The sequence below is a fragment of the Amblyomma americanum genome, chromosome 6 (genome assembly GCF_052857255.1).
Source record: "Amblyomma americanum isolate KBUSLIRL-KWMA chromosome 6, ASM5285725v1, whole genome shotgun sequence".
In the NCBI taxonomy this organism is placed as follows: Eukaryota; Metazoa; Arthropoda; class Arachnida; order Ixodida; family Ixodidae; genus Amblyomma; species Amblyomma americanum.
Window position 1 is genome coordinate 159,071,417 of NC_135502.1, and position 26,706 is coordinate 159,098,122.

General features: G+C 48.2%; 1 protein-coding gene across 1 annotated transcript; it reads left to right on the plus strand.

Moving 5' to 3' along the window:
* The first annotated feature begins 236 nt into the window (after nt 1-236).
* Nucleotides 237-1,963, plus strand: LOC144095588 (uncharacterized). The gene has a single exon (XM_077629266.1). The coding sequence runs from the start codon at nt 332-334 to the stop codon at nt 1,961-1,963; it is 1,632 nt and encodes a 543-aa protein (XP_077485392.1). The 5' UTR covers nt 237-331.
* The last annotated feature ends 24,743 nt before the right edge of the window (nt 1,964-26,706 follow it).

A 26,706-nucleotide genomic window follows, 5' to 3' on the forward strand; every position in this document is an offset into this window, starting at 1 on the left:
AGTCTAGGCCTGGCGGAAAGCTGTACAAGTGGATAGGACAGTAATTAAGAGAACGGCAAATTATTATGAGCACTCCAAACAGTCCAACAAACTTTCACTTAGTAGAGAGGTGCGTACGTAAGGGAGAGGTGCTCAACCCTCTACTGTTCAATATTGCCTTTACACACATAACAAGAAACCTTTCGCGCGCAAAACGAATAACGCTTTATATTGATGATATCTGCATGATAGCTGCTTCCAGCCTGTGACAGCGGTGGTCAACGACACCTTCGGCTACCTACGAGAGACGTCAACGACGCTGTGCATCGACGGGCCCTCCAGCTCTCCCCAGATGGCGTACTGGAGCCCATTCTGCATAAAGCGAGGACAGACCAGCGCGAACATCATTGGGCACGGCAGCAACAGCGGCATGCGGATGCATAATTCTTTCGTCTATCTTGTGCAGCTGATTGCCTCTACGCTGGTGATATCGACGCCACACCACAGCCCTGGCCTCGTGACGCAGACCGTACTGCTGCAGCAGACGAACCACTCATGCTGCTTCCAGCCTGTGACAGCGGTGGTCAACGACACCTTCGGCTACCTACGAGAGACGTCAACGACGCTGTGCATCGACGGGCCCTCCAGCTCTCCCCAGATGGCGTACTGGAGCCCATTCTGCATAAAGCGAGGACAGACCAGCGCGAACATCATTGGGCACGGCAGCAACAGCGGCATGCGGATGCATAATCCTTTCGTCTATCTTGTGCAGCTGATTGCCTCTACGCTGGTGATATCGACGCCACACCACAGCCCTGGCCTCGTGACGCAGACCGTACTGCTGCAGCAGACGAACCACTCCTGCTGCTTCCAGCCTGTGACAGCGGTGGTCAACGACACCTTCGGCTACCTACGAGAGACGTCAACGACGCTGTGCATCGACGGGCCCTCCAGCTCTCCCCAGATGGCGTACTGGAGCCCATTCTGCATAAAGCGAGGACAGACCAGCGCGAACATCATTGGGCACGGCAGCAACAGCGGCATGCGGATGCATAATCCTTTCGTCTATCTTGTGCAGGTAAGAAGACGTTACGGCAAATGTCTTCGCTCAAATGATCCGTTTCTTCTTGTGCTGCCGTGCCCAACGCAGCTATGTCCTTTACTGTGTGATCAGGCAATGCATGTGGCGGATTTGCTGTTGTTGGTCGGGGACATCGAGACAAACCCCGGTCCAGATCTCGCTCAGATTTCCAAGCAGCTAGAGGCAATTGCCGGAGACATAAAAAGCATCAAAGAGGAACGACTAGCATCAATTGAAGCTAAATTGGAAAACATGGCTGCCCTTGACAAAAAAATATTGGACTGCATAGACCAGGTCGCCAACATGCAAAAAGTCGTTGCCTCACTTGAACTAAAGCTTGATGACTTGGAAAACCGATCGAGGCGGAGTAACCTTTTAGTATACGGCATTACAGAAGATCCTGATGAAAACAGTGAGTCCTTAGAACAGATTTTTAGTGAAGACATTGCTAAAAATATCCTTAAAATTCAACCTGTCGCCATTGAACGCATACATAGGTTGGGAAAGCCTTCAGCTGAAAAAACCAGGCCTGTAATACTAAAACTTCTTGACTATCGCGAAAAGACTCTTGTGCTAAAAAACTGTAGTAAACTTAAAGGTAGTGAATATGCGATCAGTGAAGATTTTTCAGACCGAGTACGCGACGTAAGGAAAAAGTTGTGGATTAGTGCGAAAGCATTGAAAGATTCCGGGGCAAAGGTTGCACTAGTGTTCGACAAAATACGCATAAACGGTGAAATGTTCCAATGGGATGAAGAAAACAACTGCCGAGTACCCGCAAAGACACAGACAAACGCGACAACTAACTCGTGTCCCGAGACAAATGCGAGTACAAGCCAAAAAAACGAACATGGCAAAGCACCAAACCTACGCCCCCGTCATCCCACAAAACGAAACAGATAGCTTTTGCAAATGTAAATGCGAGAAGTATACTTTATAAACTTGAGTCACTAGAATCTCTTCTTATCGGCCTCGAACCTGACTTCATAGCGATTACAGAAACTTGGCTCACTGGCGATATCAGTGACAAAGAAATTGCCCCACCAAACTATGCTATCGTGCGCAAAGACAGGATAACACGTGGAGGAGGAGTGGCTATACTAATAAACAAAAAAATTCCCTTAGAAATCTTACCAGAAGTTGAGGGTGCCGAGGCACTCTTTTGTAAGTTGTTATTTGGAACGAACACTGTCACTGTAGGTTGTGTTTACCACAGTCCTTCGGCAGATCAGCCTGCATTGGTCTCGCTGTATGAATATATGCAACAATATGTTCAAAAATCCAGACTGATCCTTCTTGGGGACTTCAACCTACCAGATATAGATTGGCAAAGCATGTCGTACCGCTCACCGTGTTCTGAAACTCTTTTTGATATTATGTTTAGTTTTGACTTGTTCCAAGTTATCAACGAGCCTACACGTGTTCAAGGTAGTGCATCTAACATTCTTGACCTCATCTTCTTCAGCAATCACTTTGCGATCGATCAAACCAACTTAGCAGTCCTCGATGGCATATTAGATCATAAGCTAACATTGTGCACCACACCCATTCAAGCAACAGCAGCTCGTACTATCTCGAAAACTACTTACCCAGACTTCACAAACGCTGATGATTCAAGCATACTTAATTACCTGATTTCGGAGTACGAATCGTTTGAAGAACTCGCTAATTACCAAGGTACAAATATAGATACGCTGTGGGGAAGCTTCAAGGCCATTGTATCGCACTGCATCAAAAACTTTGTACCATTGAAGACCAAACGAACAAATACGCGTAACCCTTGGATAACACGCGATATCATTCATGGGAAACGCAAAGTAAAACGACTAAGGAAATCACTAAAATCAAAAAATGACTCTCAGGTAAAACATAAGCTCGCGAACGCCATCCGTGAAATGAAAGCAAAAATTATGGCAGCGAAAACAAACTACTTCTCAGTTACGCTTCCTAATTGTTTAAAACACTCCCCTGGAAAATTTTGGAAATACCTCAGCCCCAAAACACAAGAAGACACCTTCAATTGGCAAGGACAAAATCAAAATTTTTGCAAATTCCTTAAATACATACTTCCAATCTGTGTTCACAGTTGACGATGGCTGCACACCGGAGAGTATTCAGCGCATTCAAACACCGCTAGACATGCCAACAATAACTGAGACAGGCGTGCTCAACCTACTATTATCAATAGACACAAAAAAAGCAAATGGTCCTGATAATATTCCAAACACTTTTTTGCAAAGATATGCTGAAGTCAACGCGAAATATTTACATTTATTGTTCAATAAATCTTTATCAACCTGTAGTCTAGCTAATGAATGGAAAATAGCGAAAGTTATTCCTATACACAAAACAAGAAGCAAAGATGACGTTTCAAATTATAGACCAATATCACTAACGTGCACGGTAGGAAAATTATTGGAACACATCATACTAAAGCATATCACCAGTTATGTTAAGCAAGAAAACATTTTATCGCCTGTTCAACATGGATTTCGAAGGGGACTTTCAACTATCACCCAATTACTCGAACTAACACATGATTTGTTCCAGAGCATTGATAACCAAAAGCAAGTTGACTTGATTGCACTTGATTTCTCTAAGGCGTTTGACAGAGTAAGCCATAAAAAACTAATTCGCAAACTTAGATCAACTTTAGGTAACGGCCCTATTATCAACTGGATCGAGGACTACTTAACTAACCGATCTCAGTATGTTGTAGTTAACAATGAAATTTCTTCTACTGCGCTCGTTACGTCGGGAGTACCCCAAGGGTGCGTCCTTGCTCCACTTTTATTTCTTATCTTCATTTTTGATCTGCCCACTAACATACAAGTTAAAATTAAACTTTTTGCCGATGACTGCATACTTTACAACGAAATTAACACTGTAAATGACCACGATGATTTAAAGAGCGCCCTTCATGAAGTGGTAATATGGTGTCACAAATGGCAAATGGAATTGAACATTTAAAAAACAGCCTTCTTATGTGTAACCCGTAAAAAACAAAGGTCCAAATATGTGTACAGCATCAATAACATACCGCTCACCCGAGTTCACGAACACAAATACCTTGGATTAATCATTTCACATGATCTAAGATGGGAATCACATATTAACAGTATAGTTTCATCTGCTTTAAAACGATTGTTCTTCCTTAGAAGACGGCTTCGAGAAGCGCCACCGGAGACCAAACGCTTAGCATATAACACATTTATACGATCAGTTCTCGAATATGGAAACACGATTTGGTTTCCCTACACACAACAGCTCATTAACAAACTAGAAAGAGTACAGAGAAAGGAAATTAGATTTATCTTTAACAAATACAGGACCAGTGATTCACCATCCCAACTACTAAACCAAGCATGTATTCTTACTTTACAGAAACTCGCCAGACTAGCACGACTAAAATTATTCTTCCAATTAGTTCATAACTCGTTAAACATAGATACTTCGTTATATATATCTGTAGATGAATCGAGACCATCCCGGCATAAGCACCCATTAACCCTTAGAGAGTACGCATTCCGAACCGACTGTTTCAGATATTCATTTTTTCCGCTTGCCATAAAAGATTGGAATAGTTTGAACCCCTCTATCACTACTAATACATCTTTGCAGAAATTTGTAACTCTGGTAGAAGAACAGTTGCGCGATAATTAAAATAGATAAATAAATAATAATTAAACAAGTACAACAGACCGCTCGTATCACTGCATATAACAGCATCTGTATGAACATACTACTTACAATGTATAAAATCGCACCCTTTTCTGTGAAATATACTCTTTCGTTATGTGTTTTATTTTCTGCTATCTGTGTTTTTTTCCATACTCATGTAATTACTTGCAAACAACAGTGTTCTTAATATATACCATTCCATTTGTATTCGCTTTGTACCTTCTTACTATGTGCCCGTCCTGTAAAAATCCCAATGGGATTGACAGTATCTGAAATAAATAAATATGAAATTCGTCACGTTCTCGCTATATTAACCAACATCGTCTTCAGAGAGCGTTACTGCACATCTCGACGATTCTGGCTCCCCGAAGTCTTCGTCTCTCGCCAGAAAAGAGCGTTACCATGCCCTTTACAGGAAAAGCGATGACTTGACATCCGCTGCTTCTAGGTGGACGATCACGACCTTATGTACGATCAGAGCGATTCCTAGGTGCTGTGACAGACAGTAACCTCTCATGGTCACCTTAGATAAAAACATTCCGCGAGAGGATCACTGCAGTATCGCAAGTTTTCAGGTTCATGGCGGGAACATGGTGGGAAAGCAAGTGCCGATCAATGGTTCGGCTTGAAAAAGGCCACGTTGAAGGATCCTTGCGCTACAATCTAACAGTGCTTCCAAGATTATATCCAACAAGCAAAACAATTCTCGTGGCTGCGTGGAACAACTGCCTGGGGATATGCCTTGGCCTCCCGAAGGGTTCCTCTGCATCAGAAACAGTAGCGGAAGGTCGTTTGGGTAGAAGTCAATGAGTATTACTCCCTTATAACAGTAGCGGAGGCAGGCTGTCTCCCGCTAAGTTTGAATGCCACCCAGGAAACTATGCGTAGCCATCCCCATCACGTCCTGCAGGGGACGAAGCACTCGCTACGCCGTGTACACCGAACTCACTGCCATTCTGGCTTTGGCAAAGCTGTGCAGCTCCTGCCTCTCCCTACCTTTCATTAGCCACAGAAACTACCACCTCGCCCCGTTCCCCATTTCGCTCTCGCTTCTAAAGGTGAAGCAGTTTGTTCCAGGTGTGAATGCAAAGAGCCGCATGCCACAGGCAGCGCTTATGCAAGCTACTCTCGCGTACTTAATTAAGCAAGGAGTACACGCAGCATAAACACATCTTCGCGGACGGTTCAATTACGCAAGAAACATCCTGTTGCGTTTATGCGCCCTTTATTACCGGCTGCAGCGCAAGACATTCTCTACGACAGCTGAACTTCACGGCATTACAGAAGCTGTTTCCTATATCCTGCGCCGAACCCCGGGCAGATGGGTTATCTTTACCAACTCCACACCATATCTACAGATCCTGCCCAACCTGCTGAAAAAAAACAAACATTGCCGGTTTCCCTTGACATCAGATATCTACATCAATTGCCTCTTTCCGCAAGCCACTGCATAGCATCTCAGTGGATACCAGCACACTGTGGCATTCTAGGCAATGAAAAACAAAAGAAATCTAAGGTTTCACAAAAACACTTCCTGTCCAGTAGAAGGCTCATAGTCGAAAGAAAGGAATAGCGCCGACCAAAAAGGTAGTTAAAAGATGTTAATGACGGTACGGAGGCCTTGTTCACTGAGCTATTTGTTATGTTAGCCATCTTGCGCATGCAGGCGGCAGATTACCCTGGTTGCGATTTAGGGTCTTGTCAATAGGCTGGATCATCAATGACTCCAGATATCAGCGTGACAGACAATTCTTTTCTCTTCCAATAAAAGCTGCTTGTTCCCAGGCAATCATGTGTGTCGATGCGTCCACGTGTTCCGCAAGTGCGTTCGAAGCAACTTTCTTGTTTTTCTCGTCGTTCTCGTCATCCCTCAAACATCTTTCGAAGTTTCCGACCTCGCCAATGTGCCAGTAGTCGTGGCCAGCGGAGGTAATTTTATACACTACATCAGGAAATTTTTCTTTCTTCAGTTGGGCCTTTACGGTCACCAGCTCGCTCCTCAACTTGCATGCTATATACTGCCACGAATCTGCCGCTTTTTCACTTTGTGGATTCAATACAAGTTTTGTCCGCGGAACGCGACAGAGGAGGTTTGAACCTACCCTCCTGGCAGGCAACAGCGCGAGCTTTCGCCACCAAAGCTGTTCTTGACCTGCTGGCGGCCCAGGCGTACAGTGGTCCATCACTAGTCCTGTATTGGTTGGGTACCGGGAGTCGGCTCTTCCTAACCCAGCGACACACGGGACCTCTGGCAGAGCAACCTATGCGCTTTTACAAAGTGGCAACTGACTTTTTTCGTTTCTGGCCACGCCAGTTCCCGGACGCGGATATACGCGAAACACCAGTGGCACGTGTTAGTGCGGCGGTTGCTGTGTTAGAGCTCAGTGCTGGCCAGGTAGAAAAAACATCTAGAAAGTGGCAGTCTTTCGTTTCGAGCCCGTTGCCAAAAGAAGTACACGACTTCGAATGGCGTCGCCGTTGGCAAGTACTGCCGACGAGGGAGCATCTCGCAAGATGAGGCGTCGTACCAAATGCGCGCTGCACCAATTGCGGCGCTGTTTAGACACGCGGCACGCCCTGGAAGTCTGCGTCGTAACACGTACTTTGTGGCTTCTGATCTACAGGATGTTTGGGTGCGCCCACGCCAGCGCAACTCGCGAAGGCGCTCAATGTTTGAGCGCCTCGTGATCACAATAGTGATGTACGTGCTTTGGAAGCGACGTAACTTGGCTGAAGTGCGTGGAAGACGGCAACGCGCCACGTTTCCGCTCTTGAGGAGCGTGCGCCTCATTGTGTAGGAATTCCTAGAAGAAGAGCTGACAGTAGGCGGCGAAGCGCTGTTCTTGCGGCGTTGGTCAACCCAGTTTATTTCCTTACATGGGAACAGAGTCGTGCTCCCACCCATGCAGTACTAGATAATATTCGGTGCGTATGCCCTGAGTTTATCGTGGTAACAGGCACCGTCCCCTTACCTATTTATGCCTATATATGGGAACAAGTGTAGTACGCAGATGGTAACTTCCCCCGCACTTGCCGCTCACTCCACCCTTCTCCTTTGCCTTACCACAGCGTACTGAGATGTACGTTGAATTTGGAAAGAGTCTGTGCCATGGTATTTACTGTACACAGATTTTTTGACCTGTTCGGTACCTGTTTCTGTTCAAATTGGTAACTTCTTCGCCCATTTCTTTGCACCTGCTGTTTCGAGATTACCTCATGTACTATTCGGGTGTAATTATTGTCTGGTGTACAAATAAATTCTTTTTGTTACCAGCGCGTACTGATATGCATGTTGGATTTGGAAACAGGCCGTGCAATGGTATTTACTGTACATAGATGTTTGGCCTGTTCGGTACCTGTTCCTTTCTGCCCGAATTGGTGACTGCTTCGCCGATTTTTTGCACTTGTTCTTTCGAGATTACCTTATCTACTATTCGGGTTTAATTATTGTCTGGTGTACTAATAAATTGTCTATGTTAGCATGTCGTGTTTGTATAGATCTAGCGTGGTTCCCTTACGATAAACACGAGGCAGTACTGCCATTTGAGGCCAGCTAGGACCGTGTCCATCATTCTTTTAAAGGTGGCTGGAGCGGAACACAAGCCGCAGGATAGCACCTAGGCTCATAAACCCCGTCGGGAGTAACGAACGCTGTCTACTCGCGGTCCCGTTCATGAACCTCAATCTGCGAGCTCCCACTGTGGAGTAAAAAGAGGAAAAGTAGCGGGAATGACGTTACCGGTCGAAAAAGTCATCGAGTCGCGTTAACGAGAATACGTTCTTTTTGCTAATTTTGTTATGTCTTCGATAGCCGACACCAAATATGAGTGTCCCGTCTTTTTTGACGAGCAGCACAACGGGCGAAGCCCACGTGCTTCTACACGGCTGTGTGACACCATCCTGGAGCATTTTGTCAACCTACAGCCTTATTGCATCACGTTCTTTCGCCGACACTCGATAGGGGTGTTGACGGATAAGTCATTTATTGTCATCAACTATGATGTTATGTTTCGTTATGGACGCCTGCTTGAGCTTACAGGCGGTTGCAAAGCATTCAGGGATGGTTTGCAGGCATCTGTGCTTATCAGTGTTCAAATTAGGATTCACGTCCGCTTTATATGCTCTACCAGGTCTCCCTGGAAGGGAATCTTTGTATGTTGACAACAGGCAGTTGGCGGGCTCGCTTATTTGTTCGGAATAGGAGATGGCTATATTTTTCAGGAAGTGGCCTGTATACGGAGCTAAAGTTCGAGACAAGAAGCTGAGTTCGCTGGGCGTGCAGGGCAAAGAAGCTCCGAGCGAATGCAGACTTGTTGGCTGGGCAGTAACGACAAGTTTACTTCTGCGACGCCGTTGGTGCTCGGCGAAATGGAGCGTCAAGCAGAGGCGGCTCTAAGCGTCGGAAGGTGGTGGACGATCGTGTTTAAGGGCCAAGTCTGCGAGCGGAGCTGACCGACGGCCCTGCCTGCCTGCCTGCCTGCCTGCCTGCCTACCTACCTACCTACCTACCTACCTACCTACCTACCTACCTACCTACCTACCTACCTACCTACCTACCTACCTACCTACCTACCTACCTACCTACCTACCTACCTACCTACCTACCTACCTACCTACCTACCTACCTACCTACCTACCTACCTACCTACCTACCTACCTACCTACCTACCTACCTACCTACCTACCTACCTACCTACCTACCTACCTACCTACCTACCTACCTACCTACCTACCTACCTACCTACCTACCTACCTACCTACCTACCTACCTACCTACCTACCTACCTACCTACCTACCTACCTACCTACCTACCTACCTACCTACCTACCTACCTACCTACCTACCTACCTACCTACCTACCTACCTACCTACCTACCTACCTACCTACCTACCTACCTACCTACCTACCTACCTACCTACCTACCTACCTACCTACCTACCTACCTACCTACCTACCTACCTACCTACCTACCTACCTACCTACCTACCTACCTACCTACCTACCTACCTACCTACCTACCTACCTACCTACCTACCTACCTACCTACCTACCTACCTACCTACCTACCTACCTACCTACCTACCTACCTACCTACCTACCTACCTACCTACCTACCTACCTACCTACCTACCTACCTACCTACCTACCTACCTACCTACCTACCTACCTACCTACCTACCTACCTACCTACCTACCTACCTACCTACCTACCTACCTACCTACCTACCTACCTACCTACCTACCTACCTACCTACCTACCTACCTACCTACCTACCTACCTACCTACCTACCTACCTACCTACCTACCTACCTACCTACCTACCTACCTACCTACCTACCTACCTACCTACCTACCTACCTACCTACCTACCTACCTACCTACCTACCTACCTACCTACCTACCTACCTACCTACCTACCTACCTACCTACCTACCTACCTACCTACCTACCTACCTACCTACCTACCTACCTACCTACCTACCTACCTACCTACCTACCTACCTACCTACCTACCTACCTACCTACCTACCTACCTACCTACCTACCTACCTACCTACCTACCTACCTACCTACCTACCTACCTACCTACCTACCTACCTACCTACCTACCTACCTACCTACCTACCTACCTACCTACCTACCTACCTACCTACCTACCTACCTACCTACCTACCTACCTACCTACCTACCTACCTACCTACCTACCTACCTACCTACCTACCTACCTACCTACCTACCTACCTACCTACCTACCTACCTACCTACCTACCTACCTACCTACCTACCTACCTACCTACCTACCTACCTACCTACCTACCTACCTACCTACCTACCTACCTACCTACCTACCTACCTACCTACCTACCTACCTACCTACCTACCTACCTACCTACCTACCTACCTACCTACCTACCTACCTACCTACCTACCTACCTACCTACCTACCTACCTACCTACCTACCTACCTACCTACCTACCTACCTACCTACCTACCTACCTACCTACCTACCTACCTACCTACCTACCTACCTACCTACCTACCTACCTACCTACCTACCTACCTACCTACCTACCTACCTACCTACCTACCTACCTACCTACCTACCTACCTACCTACCTACCTACCTACCTACCTACCTACCTACCTACCTACCTACCTACCTACCTACCTACCTACCTACCTACCTACCTACCTACCTACCTACCTACCTACCTACCTACCTACCTACCTACCTACCTACCTACCTACCTACCTACCTACCTACCTACCTACCTACCTACCTACCTACCTACCTACCTACCTACCTACCTACCTACCTACCTACCTACCTACCTACCTACCTACCTACCTACCTACCTACCTACCTACCTACCTACCTACCTACCTACCTACCTACCTACCTACCTACCTACCTACCTACCTACCTACCTACCTACCTACCTACCTACCTACCTACCTACCTACCTACCTACCTACCTACCTACCTACCTACCTACCTACCTACCTACCTACCTACCTACCTACCTACCTACCTACCTACCTACCTACCTACCTACCTACCTACCTACCTACCTACCTACCTACCTACCTACCTACCTACCTACCTACCTACCTACCTACCTACCTACCTACCTACCTACCTACCTACCTACCTACCTACCTACCTACCTACCTACCTACCTACCTACCTACCTACCTACCTACCTACCTACCTACCTACCTACCTACCTACCTACCTACCTACCTACCTACCTACCTACCTACCTACCTACCTACCTACCTACCTACCTACCTACCTACCTACCTACCTACCTACCTACCTACCTACCTACCTACCTACCTACCTACCTACCTACCTACCTACCTACCTACCTACCTACCTACCTACCTACCTACCTACCTACCTACCTACCTACCTACCTACCTACCTACCTACCTACCTACCTACCTACCTACCTACCTACCTACCTACCTACCTACCTACCTACCTACCTACCTACCTACCTACCTACCTACCTACCTACCTACCTACCTACCTACCTACCTACCTACCTACCTACCTACCTACCTACCTACCTACCTACCTACCTACCTACCTACCTACCTACCTACCTACCTACCTACCTACCTACCTACCTACCTACCTACCTACCTACCTACCTACCTACCTACCTACCTACCTACCTACCTACCTACCTACCTACCTACCTACCTACCTACCTACCTACCTACCTACCTACCTACCTACCTACCTACCTACCTACCTACCTACCTACCTACCTACCTACCTACCTACCTACCTACCTACCTACCTACCTACCTACCTACCTACCTACCTACCTACCTACCTACCTACCTACCTACCTACCTACCTACCTACCTACCTACCTACCTACCTACCTACCTACCTACCTACCTACCTACCTACCTACCTACCTACCTACCTACCTACCTACCTACCTACCTACCTACCTACCTACCTACCTACCTACCTACCTACCTACCTACCTACCTACCTACCTACCTACCTACCTACCTACCTACCTACCTACCTACCTACCTACCTACCTACCTACCTACCTACCTACCTACCTACCTACCTACCTACCTACCTACCTACCTACCTACCTACCTACCTACCTACCTACCTACCTACCTACCTACCTACCTACCTACCTACCTACCTACCTACCTACCTACCTACCTACCTACCTACCTACCTACCTACCTACCTACCTACCTACCTACCTACCTACCTACCTACCTACCTACCTACCTACCTACCTACCTACCTACCTACCTACCTACCTACCTACCTACCTACCTACCTACCTACCTACCTACCTACCTACCTACCTACCTACCTACCTACCTACCTACCTACCTACCTACCTACCTACCTACCTACCTACCTACCTACCTACCTACCTACCTACCTACCTACCTACCTACCTACCTACCTACCTACCTACCTACCTACCTACCTACCTACCTACCTACCTACCTACCTACCTACCTACCTACCTACCTACCTACCTACCTACCTACCTACCTACCTACCTACCTACCTACCTACCTACCTACCTACCTACCTACCTACCTACCTACCTACCTACCTACCTACCTACCTACCTACCTACCTACCTACCTACCTACCTACCTACCTACCTACCTACCTACCTACCTACCTACCTACCTACCTACCTACCTACCTACCTACCTACCTACCTACCTACCTACCTACCTACCTACCTACCTACCTACCTACCTACCTACCTACCTACCTACCTACCTACCTACCTACCTACCTACCTACCTACCTACCTACCTACCTACCTACCTACCTACCTACCTACCTACCTACCTACCTACCTACCTACCTACCTACCTACCTACCTACCTACCTACCTACCTACCTACCTACCTACCTACCTACCTACCTACCTACCTACCTACCTACCTACCTACCTACCTACCTACCTACCTACCTACCTACCTACCTACCTACCTACCTACCTACCTACCTACCTACCTACCTACCTACCTACCTACCTACCTACCTACCTACCTACCTACCTACCTACCTACCTACCTACCTACCTACCTACCTACCTACCTACCTACCTACCTACCTACCTACCTACCTACCTACCTACCTACCTACCTACCTACCTACCTACCTACCTACCTACCTACCTACCTACCTACCTACCTACCTACCTACCTACCTACCTACCTACCTACCTACCTACCTACCTACCTACCTACCTACCTACCTACCTACCTACCTACCTACCTACCTACCTACCTACCTACCTACCTACCTACCTACCTACCTACCTACCTACCTACCTACCTACCTACCTACCTACCTACCTACCTACCTACCTACCTACCTACCTACCTACCTACCTACCTACCTACCTACCTACCTACCTACCTATTACATTACTCACTGGGCACGGTCGATACCCTTTCTACTTTAAAAAAAAATTGGCTTATCTCGTTCTTCAGAGTGCTCTTGCGATTTATTGTGCGAAGATGTCAGTCATTCCTTCCGGAATTGCTCCCTTACTGCTCCTTTTGTTTACCATTCAAAGTCTCTCTGCTCATTTGACATTACACTCTCTACTTAACCCTCTTTTTTGAATAACCCTGCTGCTTTTGCTGTTCTGATTCAAATGGTTCATCTCATCAGCAGCACAATTCCTACCCATTCCCGATGAGTACCTTCGTCACTATCATTTTTCCTGCGTAACCTCTGTACAGAGAAGTGCTCTGTGTTCCTTTGCTGGACAAGGATGCATCTCTCTGTGGTCTGACACTGTGTTTTGGATCAGCTGTGCCTGTGACTTTATTTGTGCTGACATTTTCTGTGACTTAATCTGTGCTTCTGGCTGTCTGTGGTGTCTGCACCTACTGTGCCTGTGATTTTACCTGTGCTTCTGACTGTCTGTGGTGTCTGGACCAACTGTGTTTGAGTCTTTATCTGTGCTGACATTCTCTGTGATATTAACTGTGCTTCGGTCCGTTCCGTGCCTTTGGGGTTTAGGTTTTTTTGTTTGTTTTTTGTGCCTATTTTCAAACTTTTCTCCTCAAATTAAGTTTTTTAGCGTTTAGCTTCTTTTCTTTTTTATTGGCATTAAGCCCGGTAAAGCGTTGCTGGTCCAGGCTCCCTTTCTTTTTCATTTATGCTATTTTTTGCGTTTTTTCTGAGAGGACCAATAAAAAGGTAAAAGGGACCGATGGCTGCCCCGAGGTCGCCATTCTTGTTTTTCCCGCCGTGGACTAGAAGAATGCCGGAGGTACGGCTGGCGACCTGGGAAACAGAACCGACGGGGCGACGGCGCCCCCGACTGGCGTTGTAGTGAGGGCGCGGGGGGGGGGGGGGGGGCGCTGGCCGTTAGGTACTGGTTGATGTCACGGGGTCGTTAGCGTGGCTGAGGTGACTCTGGTGAAAGCCCTCGCAGGACCATCTGACGATACGGGCAGTGGCGCAAAATGTGGCTGGCTTCACCGCATTGGAAGCACAGGGGCCGGTTTCTCGATGTGCGCCCCGCGTTTATTTCCTGGCGGCTGGTCTTGCGTCAGAGAGAGCAAGCGAAGTCGAAAGCCATCGATACGGTGCGGGAGCAGCAGGACAGTAAAACGCCGGTGGTGCTGGCGCAGAGCTGCGCAACGCTTCACTGTAAGTCATGACATACGGCTCAGGTGGCGGCTAGGGAGAGGCCATTGGCTGCACCACCCGACGGACTTCGTCACGAAAGACATTCGAGTGTTTCTCGACAGGGCGAAACATCTGTAGGTCTTCGCGCACAATTCTGACAAGCTAAAGGAGGGCATCACTCTCGGAGCCTGGCAGCGCCGTGTGGGCAGTTATATTCCGCAAGGTAAGTTGCTGGGCGAGTTGGTTTCTATATTCCATAACTGCAGCGCAACGAACGGGACGTTGAAGGAGGGCACAGGCAGGGGCACAACACACCGCTATGTTGTGTCCTTCTATGTCCGTTTCGTTTCGCTGTAGTTATGCAGTTATATTGGCCAAAAGGCCGAAATGCGCCAACATTTGTTGCAATGTGCGCTTCATGCTTGTCGCCTGCCGAGGAAAATCGTCCATAGTCCAAGGAGGCTGGGCCACAAAACCTGCGAAAAGCTGCTCTTTCACCCCTCGCATTAGGTGACGTACCCTCTTCGCTTCAGACATACAAGGATCTGTGCGGTTATGAGCCGCGCTATGTCTTCAAGGAACATGGCGACCCTCTCATTTGGCCGCTGCGTTCTGGGCTGCAGGGCAAGTTCAGCTCGCTCCTTCCGTTCGTTGTTGCTTAAGGTGTCGAGCAACTGTCACCGGAAATCTCGCCAGGTGGTGATCGGGGTATGATTTCATTTCGTTTCGTTTTATTACCTTAAAGACTCCTTTTGGGGTATTACATAAGGGGTGAGTTACATATCATGGGTGAGATTACAATTAATCAATGTGAGGAGAAACACTCGTCGCAGACGTCGATGGGCAGGTGATGGTAGCAATGACGTGGGGAAGGCCGTTCCAGATGATAGCTGTCCGGGGAAAGAATGAGCCAGTAAACGTAGCGGTTACAGAGAGCGGTCGAGCAACATAAAATGGATGCATGGTGCGGTGGGATATGCGCGAAGGTGGTGATAGGTATGGGCGATGATTAAGCAAACTGTGAAATATCTTACGGAACTGGCAAAATCTAGCTACGACGAATGCTAAGGTTCAAAGGTTAGGACTGAAGGTTTAACGCTGTTACGCTGGTATTGAAAGAGTAATCGGAGTGAGTGAATCATAGAGAGCAATTTTGCAAATTTTCAATGGCGTTAGCTAGATAACTTTAATGCGGATGCCAGATATATAGGAGATGCATATTCTAGCCTAGATCGAATGAGCGATGGTGGAGCATGACGTAGGTGACGTTTCAAGTGACCGGTTTGATGATGATATGACGTTAGTGCTATGAGTGCGCCAGAAAAGATCACTTCTTAAGGTTATGCCAAGGTATTTAGAAGATTGTACAAGTTCGATAGCAGAATTAAGACACCATTGTTAAAAACGAAAGGCTGTTGGCGGTGGTGGAAGGAGACAAGTGTGAATTTGTTAGGATTTAGCATAATGAGCCATTGGTCGCACCTGCGATGAACATGATTAAGATCATTTTGAAGAGCTGCTTGATAGGATATGTTGGTTATTGCCCGATAGATGATACAATCGTCGGCAAACATGCAGACGTTACATGTTAGATGCGTTAGTAAATCGTTAATTTATATTAGAAACAGCAGTGAGCCAAGGACAGAGCCTTGTGGGACGCCTGATGTTACTGCGAGGGAGGTAGACTTTTGGTTGGTAACAAAAACAAACTGGGAGCGGTTTGTGAGAAATTCTTTGATCCAAGCAAGAATTTTAGAATGTAAATTTAGGTGCTCTAGCTTTAGTAGCAAACATTCTTGAGGAACGATGTCAAAGGTTTTAGCAGAATCTAAGAAAATGGCATCAGTTTGGATATCACGCTCAAGATTGGTATGCAGATCATGAACGAAAAGTGCGAGCTGGGTTTCGCAAGAAAACCCCTTGCGGAAGGCATGCTGTGAAAGATGAAAGAACTTGTTACTATCAAGATGGTTCATAAATAGGGAGTAATTGATATGCTCCATGATTTTAGAGGGGGCATTGCTTAGAGAAATGGGGCGATAATTAAGGGGAGATCGCTTGTCACCTTATTTGCGCACTGGAAAGACCTCCCCACTTTCCAGTCACCCGGTAGGCTTCCTGTAGCAAGGAACTGTGTGAACAACAATGATAGATATTCAACAGTGATTCACTTACTGTTTCTTAACAGTTCGGAATTTTTCGCCAGCTGGTGACGAGAGCTTCATATTTTCAATTATAGACAAAATACCATGATAGGAGAAGGACAGACAGCATAAAGGGGGAAGTACGGTAGAAGGCGGTGAAGGTGTTAATATGCCAGCTTCATGAATAAAAACGGAGGAAAAGGCAACATTAAAACCTTCAGCACATTTAGCGCCACTGACTTCTCTCCCACCGTTTAGGTAAGGGTAATAGCATGGGTGTGCGGCGGGTTTACATTTTTCCAGAATTTTTGGGGGTCGTTGTTAAGGATTTGGTGCAATTCAAGATTAAAGAATGATTGTTTAGCGTCTCGAATAGCAGTATAGTAGGCGTAGTGGGCTACGTAATATCTGTTCCCAGCGCACGTGGTTTCATTTAATTTTGCTGCTCGAAACAGGCGCTTTTTATTTCTGTCCAACCGTTTCAATCTGCTTGTGAACCACGGCTTCTGGTGATTGGTATGGATGGTAATCAGTGGTATATAATTTTTAGTTAGCTCAGTGAACCTGTTGCTAAAAATCAACCAGTTATCATTAACAAAACGACTGTGCAGTCCAGACAAAAACTCCGGCAGAAAATCTTCCAGCTCGTTGTTGATTGCATCATAATTGCCTCGAATGTACAGTCTGATAGTATTGGTATGCATGTGGCGCAGTTCTGGAACAAACTTAAGAACGGCATGAATAACTTTGTGGTCACTAATTTCGCGTATGTTGGCTATAAATGATAAACTTCCGGGATCAGTGGTTAGTACCAGATCTTAAATGTCTGAGACACCGTGGTCTATACGTGTTGGAAGCGACACTAGTTGGTGTTGGTTAAAATAAGAACAAGCGTCTAAAAATTCTCTAGATTCGGAAGCATTCCTCAGGGACGTTTTGTTATCTGAACAGAGGTCCAGAGTAATTGAAACCTCCGTAAAGAAGAATTCCGCAATTGACGTATTTGGACTTGAAATGGATCAATATGCTATTAAGTTCGATGAAAACTGCGGATTACTTTTTGGAGGTGTCTAACATACGCCTATCACGACGGTTTCCGGTACGGCGCTCCACATAAAGCCATAGCATTTCCAGTCCTGAATTGATGGTAATACGGGAGCATGATAACTGATGACCTACTGCAATAAGGACGCCTCCGCCTCGTGCACGGTCAGTGCGAAAAGCATTAAAATTCGGTAGATCCAGCAAAACTTCACTGTCGGGGACGTCATTCCTAAGCCACGTTTTGGTTAGGATTAGTACATTACTCCAGGATGGTAGTACAATACTTGACAACGTGGAAGGTTTCGGAAGGAAGCTTCGTTTAATAGTATAGATAACATAAAAAGATTTGATCGGTCGGCAGTGAGCGACGATTTACGGACAGCTATCTGATTTCGTGATTGCTACGTGACTTCTCTTACCATGCCTTATGATTCATCAAAAATGTAACATTATGAATCCATGTGTAAAGTTTTCAGCGTAATTTATATTATCCGGACTTGTTTTTGGCAAAAGCGAGAGGGTGCTTGCGGGCATTTCTGACCGCACGAGAAAAATCCTCGCCAACGCTGTAGCCTGTACTCTTAATTTGCTTCCCATTCGAGAGAATGGCTTCTTTTGTTTTGAAGAATGAAAATTTGGCAATTATAGGGCAGGGTCGCTACACAGTGTGCTGGCCGAGGCGGTGTGTGCGCTCAATGTGAGCTGGGTCAACTGTTACATGCAGTGTATCCGAAGAAAGACGGATAAAGGCTTCTTCCGATTCAGCAAAAGTTTCAGTAAGGTTGGCGTCCGGGGAGGCCATAGAATATTAAGTTATTCCGCCGTGCGCGGTTTTCAGAATCGCCCATATCCGGGCTTCCAAATCACGTAAAAAGCAAGATTTTTGGACGGTGCCAGTCTGTAATCTTTCTATGTCTGTTTTCAATGCTAAAAGATCATTGCCGTGGGTTTCGAGGTACACCAAACAACTGGCCAGTAAGAAAATTGTACAATTGGTAACTTATAACAGGCTTTTGAGGGATTTCACATCCGCCAGTATTTCTCCCTGCCCAGCGGACAGTTTTTGCAACTCAGCAAGGAGACTGTCGGGTTCTGAATTTGTTTCAGTATCACCTGATAACAATATCATCGCACGAATAATACTCGCACATTCAGCAACCAGGCATAAACACCACTGTGGGCTCAGCAGCTCCACATAGAAATATTTACCGGATCTCTTAGCTAATAAGTTGGGGTAACTGACCGGCATTGGGAAGGCGAACTGGTTAGAGATCCGTTCGATGGCACAGCCGCAGAGCCCGCAGATGGTTTTCAAACCATGTTTTGGCGGAGTCGTCGAGAGCAAAATAGACATCCTGTAGCTTGCGGTCCTCGCCCCACACGCTAAAAGCAACGACCCGGTCGTAGCTGGCCACCAAGCCCTCCACGTCTGCAAACTTGTCGCCATGAAACTACGCAGGAGTGCTGGGCGCTGGAGACGTGGCGGTGGGGGACTGACAGAATTTTTGATGGTCTGGCTTGCAGCAGTTGACGTCATTGTGCAGGGTGGTGACCTCATAGGTCGAAACTCACGATCTAAGCCTCGCAAGCGACGGCTTGCCTTCTGGACAAGTGTCGTGTCCATGGGGTGTAGCTGTGCCTCGGAGGCTCCCGGCAGCTCTTCGTACACCAGGAAATAACCCAGCATCGCTAGCAAAAAAATCACCGAGAGCAGGTAGAGCGTTAGCAGAAAAGGCAGAAGGGCACACCAGGACTAGTACAGAAGGCACACTCAGCCAACCCACGCTTTAGCAGGGGAAGACGAGGAAGACGAGTGGGTGCTATCGCACTTCATGGTGGCGCCAGTCAAAAGCAATGAATGGAAGGACTTTCCTCAACTTGCGACGTCGCTGCGGAAAGGATGGCAACTCGCGGAAGCATGGCATCTATTAACCTTTCTAGAGGTAGGTCAGCTGTCCAAGCGGAGAATTGCTGCGGGAATTGCCAACAGTGTGGCAATATATTTAGAGACTGCTTTAATGGCTTGTATGCTCATAAACGCCCCGCTTCGATCTTAGTATCGAATACGACGGATATTTTGTTAAACAAAATAATTCAATTCGGCTTGTTAAATACAGCGCACCGTACCCCGATCCTTGGCTAGGAAATCTGACTACTTGAGCTTCAAGTTGGCAGTGGTTAGCTTCCTAGTGCCCAAAGGCGTAGAAATGCCATCACACACATCGTGGCCGCTCTTTTAGTGAAGGAGAGAGAAAGCAATTCTCCGCTTGGACAGGTGACCGACCTCGAGAAAGGGTAGAATAGAGACAATGCTTTCACGAGTTGCCATCCTTTGCGTAGCGACGTCGCCTATTTCGGCACAGTTGTTCCATTCGTTGCTGTTCTCTCTGCCAAGGGGAACGTTGTTCCGAGCTCGCCAAGGGGCCCTAGGGGCCACGCTGCTATAGTCTACACGATTAGAGAGTTTTAGCACCGCCGTATTGCAAACACAGTAACAGCCGCATCTGCTCCCGTACGTCAAATGCCGGTATACGCATGCCTGGCTGCGGAAGCAACGTCAACGCGTTACGTACTTTCCGCACCGCTGTCCGGGGGTGCTAAACTCTGCCGACCAATTGTACCGTGACGGTTAGCTCGGCGAAGAAACCGGACGACCCAATGCGTGGGTATTACGCCACATCAAAGAGGAAAGTACTAACCTTTCGTCACGGCAACAGAGGGCAAACGTTGCCGCCATATAGAGGCGACTTGCCATGAGCTGGCGCTTGCTACCGTATCTTTGTTACCTCTTCCGCACTGACTACATAAGCTAAGCCACCACAAAATCTTCAGAGTGCGTGGAGGTGTGCAGTCTTCAAACCTGCGATTTGCCCGTTCCAGCACGCGAAAAGACATTAACGTGTGACCTGCATCGTCCAGATTTTATCCGCGTCTTCCCAACTTTGCTTCTTGTGTTGAGGCATTACTTAGCACTGTGATGTCATTCTGAGTAGTGCGCATATGGTTCTCCGGATGCAGCCCATGAATGTGGTCTTATCACGATCCAGCTGCCATGTATGCGAAGAAACAATGGTAAGAACATGTGTGGTTCACCGTTCAGTCGCGCCTCCACCTAGACATGAAAAACCTGCGGTTGGCTGTGCAGCCCGTGAGCGCCCCTAGCTCCCCGGCAAACGCGTGTACCTCTGCGTATTCGGCACAGCTATGCAGGCCCACTTTGGGGTCATGATGCGGAGCTATGGGTTGTACTTAGGTCAGGAAACTAAAGCATTGCTTGTGATGAAGCTTTCTGCCTAAGAAACAATTATACTGTCAATTAGCGAGCAGTTTTTCTTGCTGAGGCATGTGGCTTTATGAAGCTGATTTTTGGCAGTCTTGTGTGCAGGTTTCTGCAAATGCAAATTCTGCATGAAGGTGAATTCAGCATTATTATTAATCGCAACTTCAGCTTGCCCTGGCCCCAAGCCGCGTGATGGTGGGAAGTAGCACTCGCATTCTGTCTTTCTCCCACAAATTAGGGGCCACCACGGCGTAGTCTTGGGCATTACAGCAGCTTCTGTAAATCGCCCTTTGTCGTCCTGTGTTTGGTTTTGGTCTATGGGTGTTTAACCTCCCAAAGCGACTCAGGATATTTCAATCAATGCGCATTAATTTCACCAACATAGTGTACACGTGGTGAAAAAGGGCGGCGGAGAAAAAGCTGCAAGTTTCACAGCTTGACAAAAGCCCCGTCCGCCACTCGAGCAGTGACAGGCTATATGTAAAAAATGCACATGCACACTGTCACCACTTCGCTGCACTTTTGCGTGCGCTCCCAGACACACGTAGAGCGTGTTTGGGTAGTGGTCTCGGTCACAAAGGAGATGCCCTCGACTCAGCGTGGCAAGCTCAGCCGGAGACCAGCTACCAAGTGACAAGGGGGTTGGTCGTTTGGTGCCCGACTTTCGCCGGTCGCAAGCCAGAGAATGGGTCGGAACCAAAGGTTCACAAAACAAAACAAAGTTTATACAGAGAAGGGACGATACAAAGAATTTCACTATCACTCGTACGAGCAGATACAAAGTGTTTTACTAATACAAAGCAACTCATGCCAAGAACAATCGAGAGAGATTACAATTTAACAGAACCTTTGCCCCTAAAGTGCACTAACACATAGAGACAAACAACCAAAACACGATTTGTTCACTGGGCACTGCGGAAGTCCGACGACCTGAGGAGCTCGACGGGGCCGTCCCGCTGGTTGGCGCATGTTGCCTCGCTGGTCCGAGCTGGACGAGTGGTGTTCTCCAGGGAGTAGAGCGGGCGCGCTTCTCGGAAGCTTAAATGGCGGCTCGGGCTTACAGACAGTGGTTGAAGCCCCTCATTTATAGGCGTAGTTCGCGTCTGTTTGTTCTTCGCGCCAGGGCAGGAGCGCACATACACGCAGCTTCAACTGCACAAACTCCTCCTTCTTGCGCCAGGCGCGCGACCCCATTGGTTGAGCGCGGAAACCACCTTCTAGAACAATCTAGGTCATTCGCGGCACGCTGAGTCATCGGTGCAGGAGCGAAGAGGAGAAGGTATCACATTGGCCCGGTCAAGGTTACCCCCGTTTCGTCGACAACGAGCAAAAACTCCGACATTCGAGAAAAATCGACGCCGCGCGCGGCCATGCCCCCCTGGGCGCGGCGCCGGCGAGCTGAGTTGCAGCAGTACGCAAAGCTACGCACTCTATGGGGGGTTCTTCCCCGCTGTTTTTTTGCTTTATTTTACCGCGCGCGGGCGCGGTTGCTTAGGCACAGCACCGGTTTTTTTTTCTAAATTGCGCCAAATTTTGTGACACACACACACTGATAACAAAAGAAAAAAACATGTAATCGATGCTTATCAAGGGTTACAAAGACAGTAATACAACTGAGATCTGTCATTTATCATAACATATATTGTATCGTAAAAGTGCGTTGAAATAGTACATGTTTATCAAAGATGTAAATCTTGGAAGGCAGATGAATCTAGAACACAAGGGAGACAGAACAACACGATTGCGCTTATAATTGATTATTTTATTCATTTTTGTCCAGTGAAATGTGATGCATATTGTCACCGAGAAACGGTTGACGTACGCAGGGGCCAAAGTATCTGCGTAGAAGCTACTCAGAGCGTCCCCACATGCGGATTGGGCTCCACACCCAGACTTGTTCGCCGGGTTGGTAACGCATATTTCGGTGGTGGAGGTTGTAGCGCCGAGCGTCGGGAACTTGCTGGTGCCGGATGCGCTGTCGAGCGAGTTGGCGGCGGGCGGCCTCGCCGTACGAACAAATTGGGCAGCACCTATAACATAGAGGGTAGCGCTAGCGGGGGGCAACATTGCATCCATCATGGTTGTGGCTTCGCGACCATGTACTAAGCGAAATGGAGTGAAGCGTGTCGTTTCCTGGACCGCATGATTATAGGCAAATTAGACGTAAGGGAGTATGGCATCCCAGTTCCGGTGGTACGCGTCGACATACATGGAAATCGTGTAGGCGATTGTTTTCTTGAGCCGTTCGGTGAGGCTGTTCGTTTGAGGGTGGTAAGCGGTTGTTTTGCGATGACTGGTGCCGCTCAGGCGCATAACCTCCTGCGTAAGGGCCGAGGTGAACGCTGTTCCCATGTAAGTAAAACGACGGTGGATGCACCGTGACGAAGCACAATGGTTTGAATGAAAAAGTTCGCAATTTCGTCAGCTGTGCCACGGGGAAGACGTTCAGTCTCACAGTATTGGCTGAGGTAGTCGATGGCGACCACAATGTAGCAGTTACTCAGCGTCGACTCCAGAACTGGGCCGAGTAAGTCCATACCGACTTGATGGAAGGGGACCTGAGGTGGATCAATAGGCTGGAGTAGGCCGGCTGGCTTAGTCGGCGGCATCTTGCGACGCTGGCACGCGCGGCAAGTTCTTACGTAACGCTTCACAACTGCTGCAACCATGGGCCAGTAGCATTTTTGTCGTATTCGTGCCAAAGTTCGACCAAAACTCAGGTGACCAGAATATGGGTCATCATGGCTCGCCTCAGAACTTCGTCGCGAAGGGCCGTAGGCACGACGAGTAGATAGACAGCTTCTGTTGGACTAGTTTTTCTTTACAGAACGCCGTCACGTAACCAGAAAGACAACAGCCCGCGCGAGAAGATTCGCGGGGGAGACTGAGCGCTTCATTCCAGATACTCAATGAGGGGCCGTAGCTCACTGTCGTCTCTTTGGTGTTGAATGAGAAAAAACGTGGAGATGGCGCCAAGAAAAACAGAATCGTCGTCGGAGTCAGCTCCGGGGTCCTCAATAGGAGCACGAGACAAACAGTCGGCATCACTGTGCTTCCTACCAGACTCATAGACGATGGTGACATCGAATTCCTGAAGTCGAAGGCTCCAGCATGCCAGCCGTCCCGAGGGATATTTGAGGTTCGCCAGCAAACACAGCGAGTGGTGGTCACTGACGACCCTGAAAGGGCGGCCAAATAAGTACGGGTGAAATTTGCTTGCTGCCCACACAATGGCTAAGCATTCTTTTTCGGTGGTGGAATAGTTCGCCTCAGGTCATGACAAGGTGCGGCTCGCGTATGCGATTACGCGTTCGAGACCATTCTGCCTCTGCACAAGGACAGCACCGAGGCCGATGTTGCTGGCGTCTGTGTGCAGTTCAGTGTCGGCTGACATGTCGAAGTGTCCAAGGATGGGCGTACATTGGAGGCGAGTGCGGAGGTCTTCAAACGCCCGCTGTTGCTCCAGGCCCCAGAAGAACGGTAGGGAATCTTTCAGGAGTTGGGTGAGGGGCTCAGCGATCTGGGAGATCTGCACAAAACGCCGGTAATAAGGGCAGAGACCCAGAAAGCGGCGCACACTGCGCTTATCGGTGGGCACAGGAAGAGCAGCCACGGCAGCAGTCTTATCGGGGTCTAGGCTAACTCCTTTAACGCTCACGATGTGGCCCATAAATGTCAACTCTTCATAAGTGACACTTTCAGGGCTCCAGGGAAAGACAGGCCGACCGAATTGCTTCGAACACAGCACGCAGGCGTCTCAGGTGCTCTTCGAACGTATCAGAGAAGATGACAACGTCATCCAAGTACACGAGACAGGACTGCCATTTGAGATGGGCAAGAACGGTGTGCATCATCCTCTGGAAGGTTGCAGGAGCCGAGCACAGGCCGAAAGGGAGCGTCCGGAATTCGTACAGACCGTCCGTTGTAACAAAGATGGTCTTTTCCCGGCCGCGTTCGTTCAGCTCAATTTGCCAATAGCCGCTGCGTAAATCCAGCGATGAGAAGTACGTCGCTTGGCGCAGCCGGTCCAGGGAGTCATCATTACGCGACAGAGGATAAACACCCTTTTTGTGAGTTTGTTTAAACGTCTGTAATCAACGCAGAACCGTAGTGTTCCATCTTTATTTGCTACTAGAACAACATGCGGCGCCCACGGCCTCGTCGACGGCTGTATCACGTCGTCCTGGATCATTTCTTGAACTTGGGGGAGAATGGCATCACACTTCTTCGAAGGGATCCGGTAAGGCGGCTGACATAACGGCCGCTGGTTGGCGTCAACTATAATTCGGTGCCTTGTGAGCGGTGTCTGCCTCACCTTGTCGCAGAAAGATTGGATAACGCTTTCCAGGCAGCGTTTCTGATTAGATGGGAGGTTCGGGTTCAGGCCAGTTTTTATGGGAGTGGTCGGTGCCTCCATTCGTGCCGGGTCTCCGGACAAAGCGTGCTGTCCCGCGAATTCGCTGAGTTCTTCGAAGTACGCAATAGCTGTTCTGCCAGGCAAACACTGAGGTTCACAGCCAAAATTGGTCACCAAGAGTTTGGTTCAGCCATTGTTCAGTTCAAAAATTCCTCGAACAACAAAGACTTGCCGAGCAAACAGCAGCTACATGTTGATTTCAACGATGCCACGAAATCCGGTGCTGTAATCGCAATCTACGGTAACAAACATGCTGGTTATTGACGGGATCAATACGTGGTCGTCATAGACGCGTACCTTAGTCCTGCGTGGCTCGAGATCGCCGTCAACAGTGGGTTGAGTGGAAAATGACACGACCAGCTCCTGAAGGTTGATGACGGCACCGTACTCCCGAAGGAAATCAATACCGAGTATCAGGTCTTTGGAGCACTCTGGCAGCACAGCAAAGCAACCAGGGAAAGTAGAACCGCGGATCTGTATTCGTGACGTGTAGACGCCAATCGGTGTGACCACATGGCCGCCTGCGGTGCGGGTCTGCGGTCCAGACCAAGGGGTCAGAACCTTTCTGAGGGCCGTGGCTAACCGATTGCTCATTACAGAAAAATCATCGCCGGTATCCACAAGTGCTGTCACATCGCGGTTATCAGCGGTTACTGGGATTTCGGCAGACACCAGTTGCTAACAGCATGTCGTTGTCGTGGAGGTCGTCGGGTGAGGTCGTCGGTTGGATCATAGCAGGGAATCGTCGATTTCCGCAGAAACCAGTTGGTCACAGCGTGTCGTCGTTGAGGTCGTGAGGTCAAGTAGTCCTCGACCGGACCGTAGCCGCCGATCGTCGGGTGGAGGCTCTTGACTCTTGAATGATAAAGGGGGCAGGACCTCTGTCAAGCTTACGAGCTTTTAGTCCT

What these genes read in the sequence shown, in the direction of transcription:
- LOC144095588 (XM_077629266.1), top strand. Translation starts at nt 332, where the DNA reads ATGGCGTACTGGAGCCCATTCTGCATAAAGCGAGGACAGACCAGCGCG.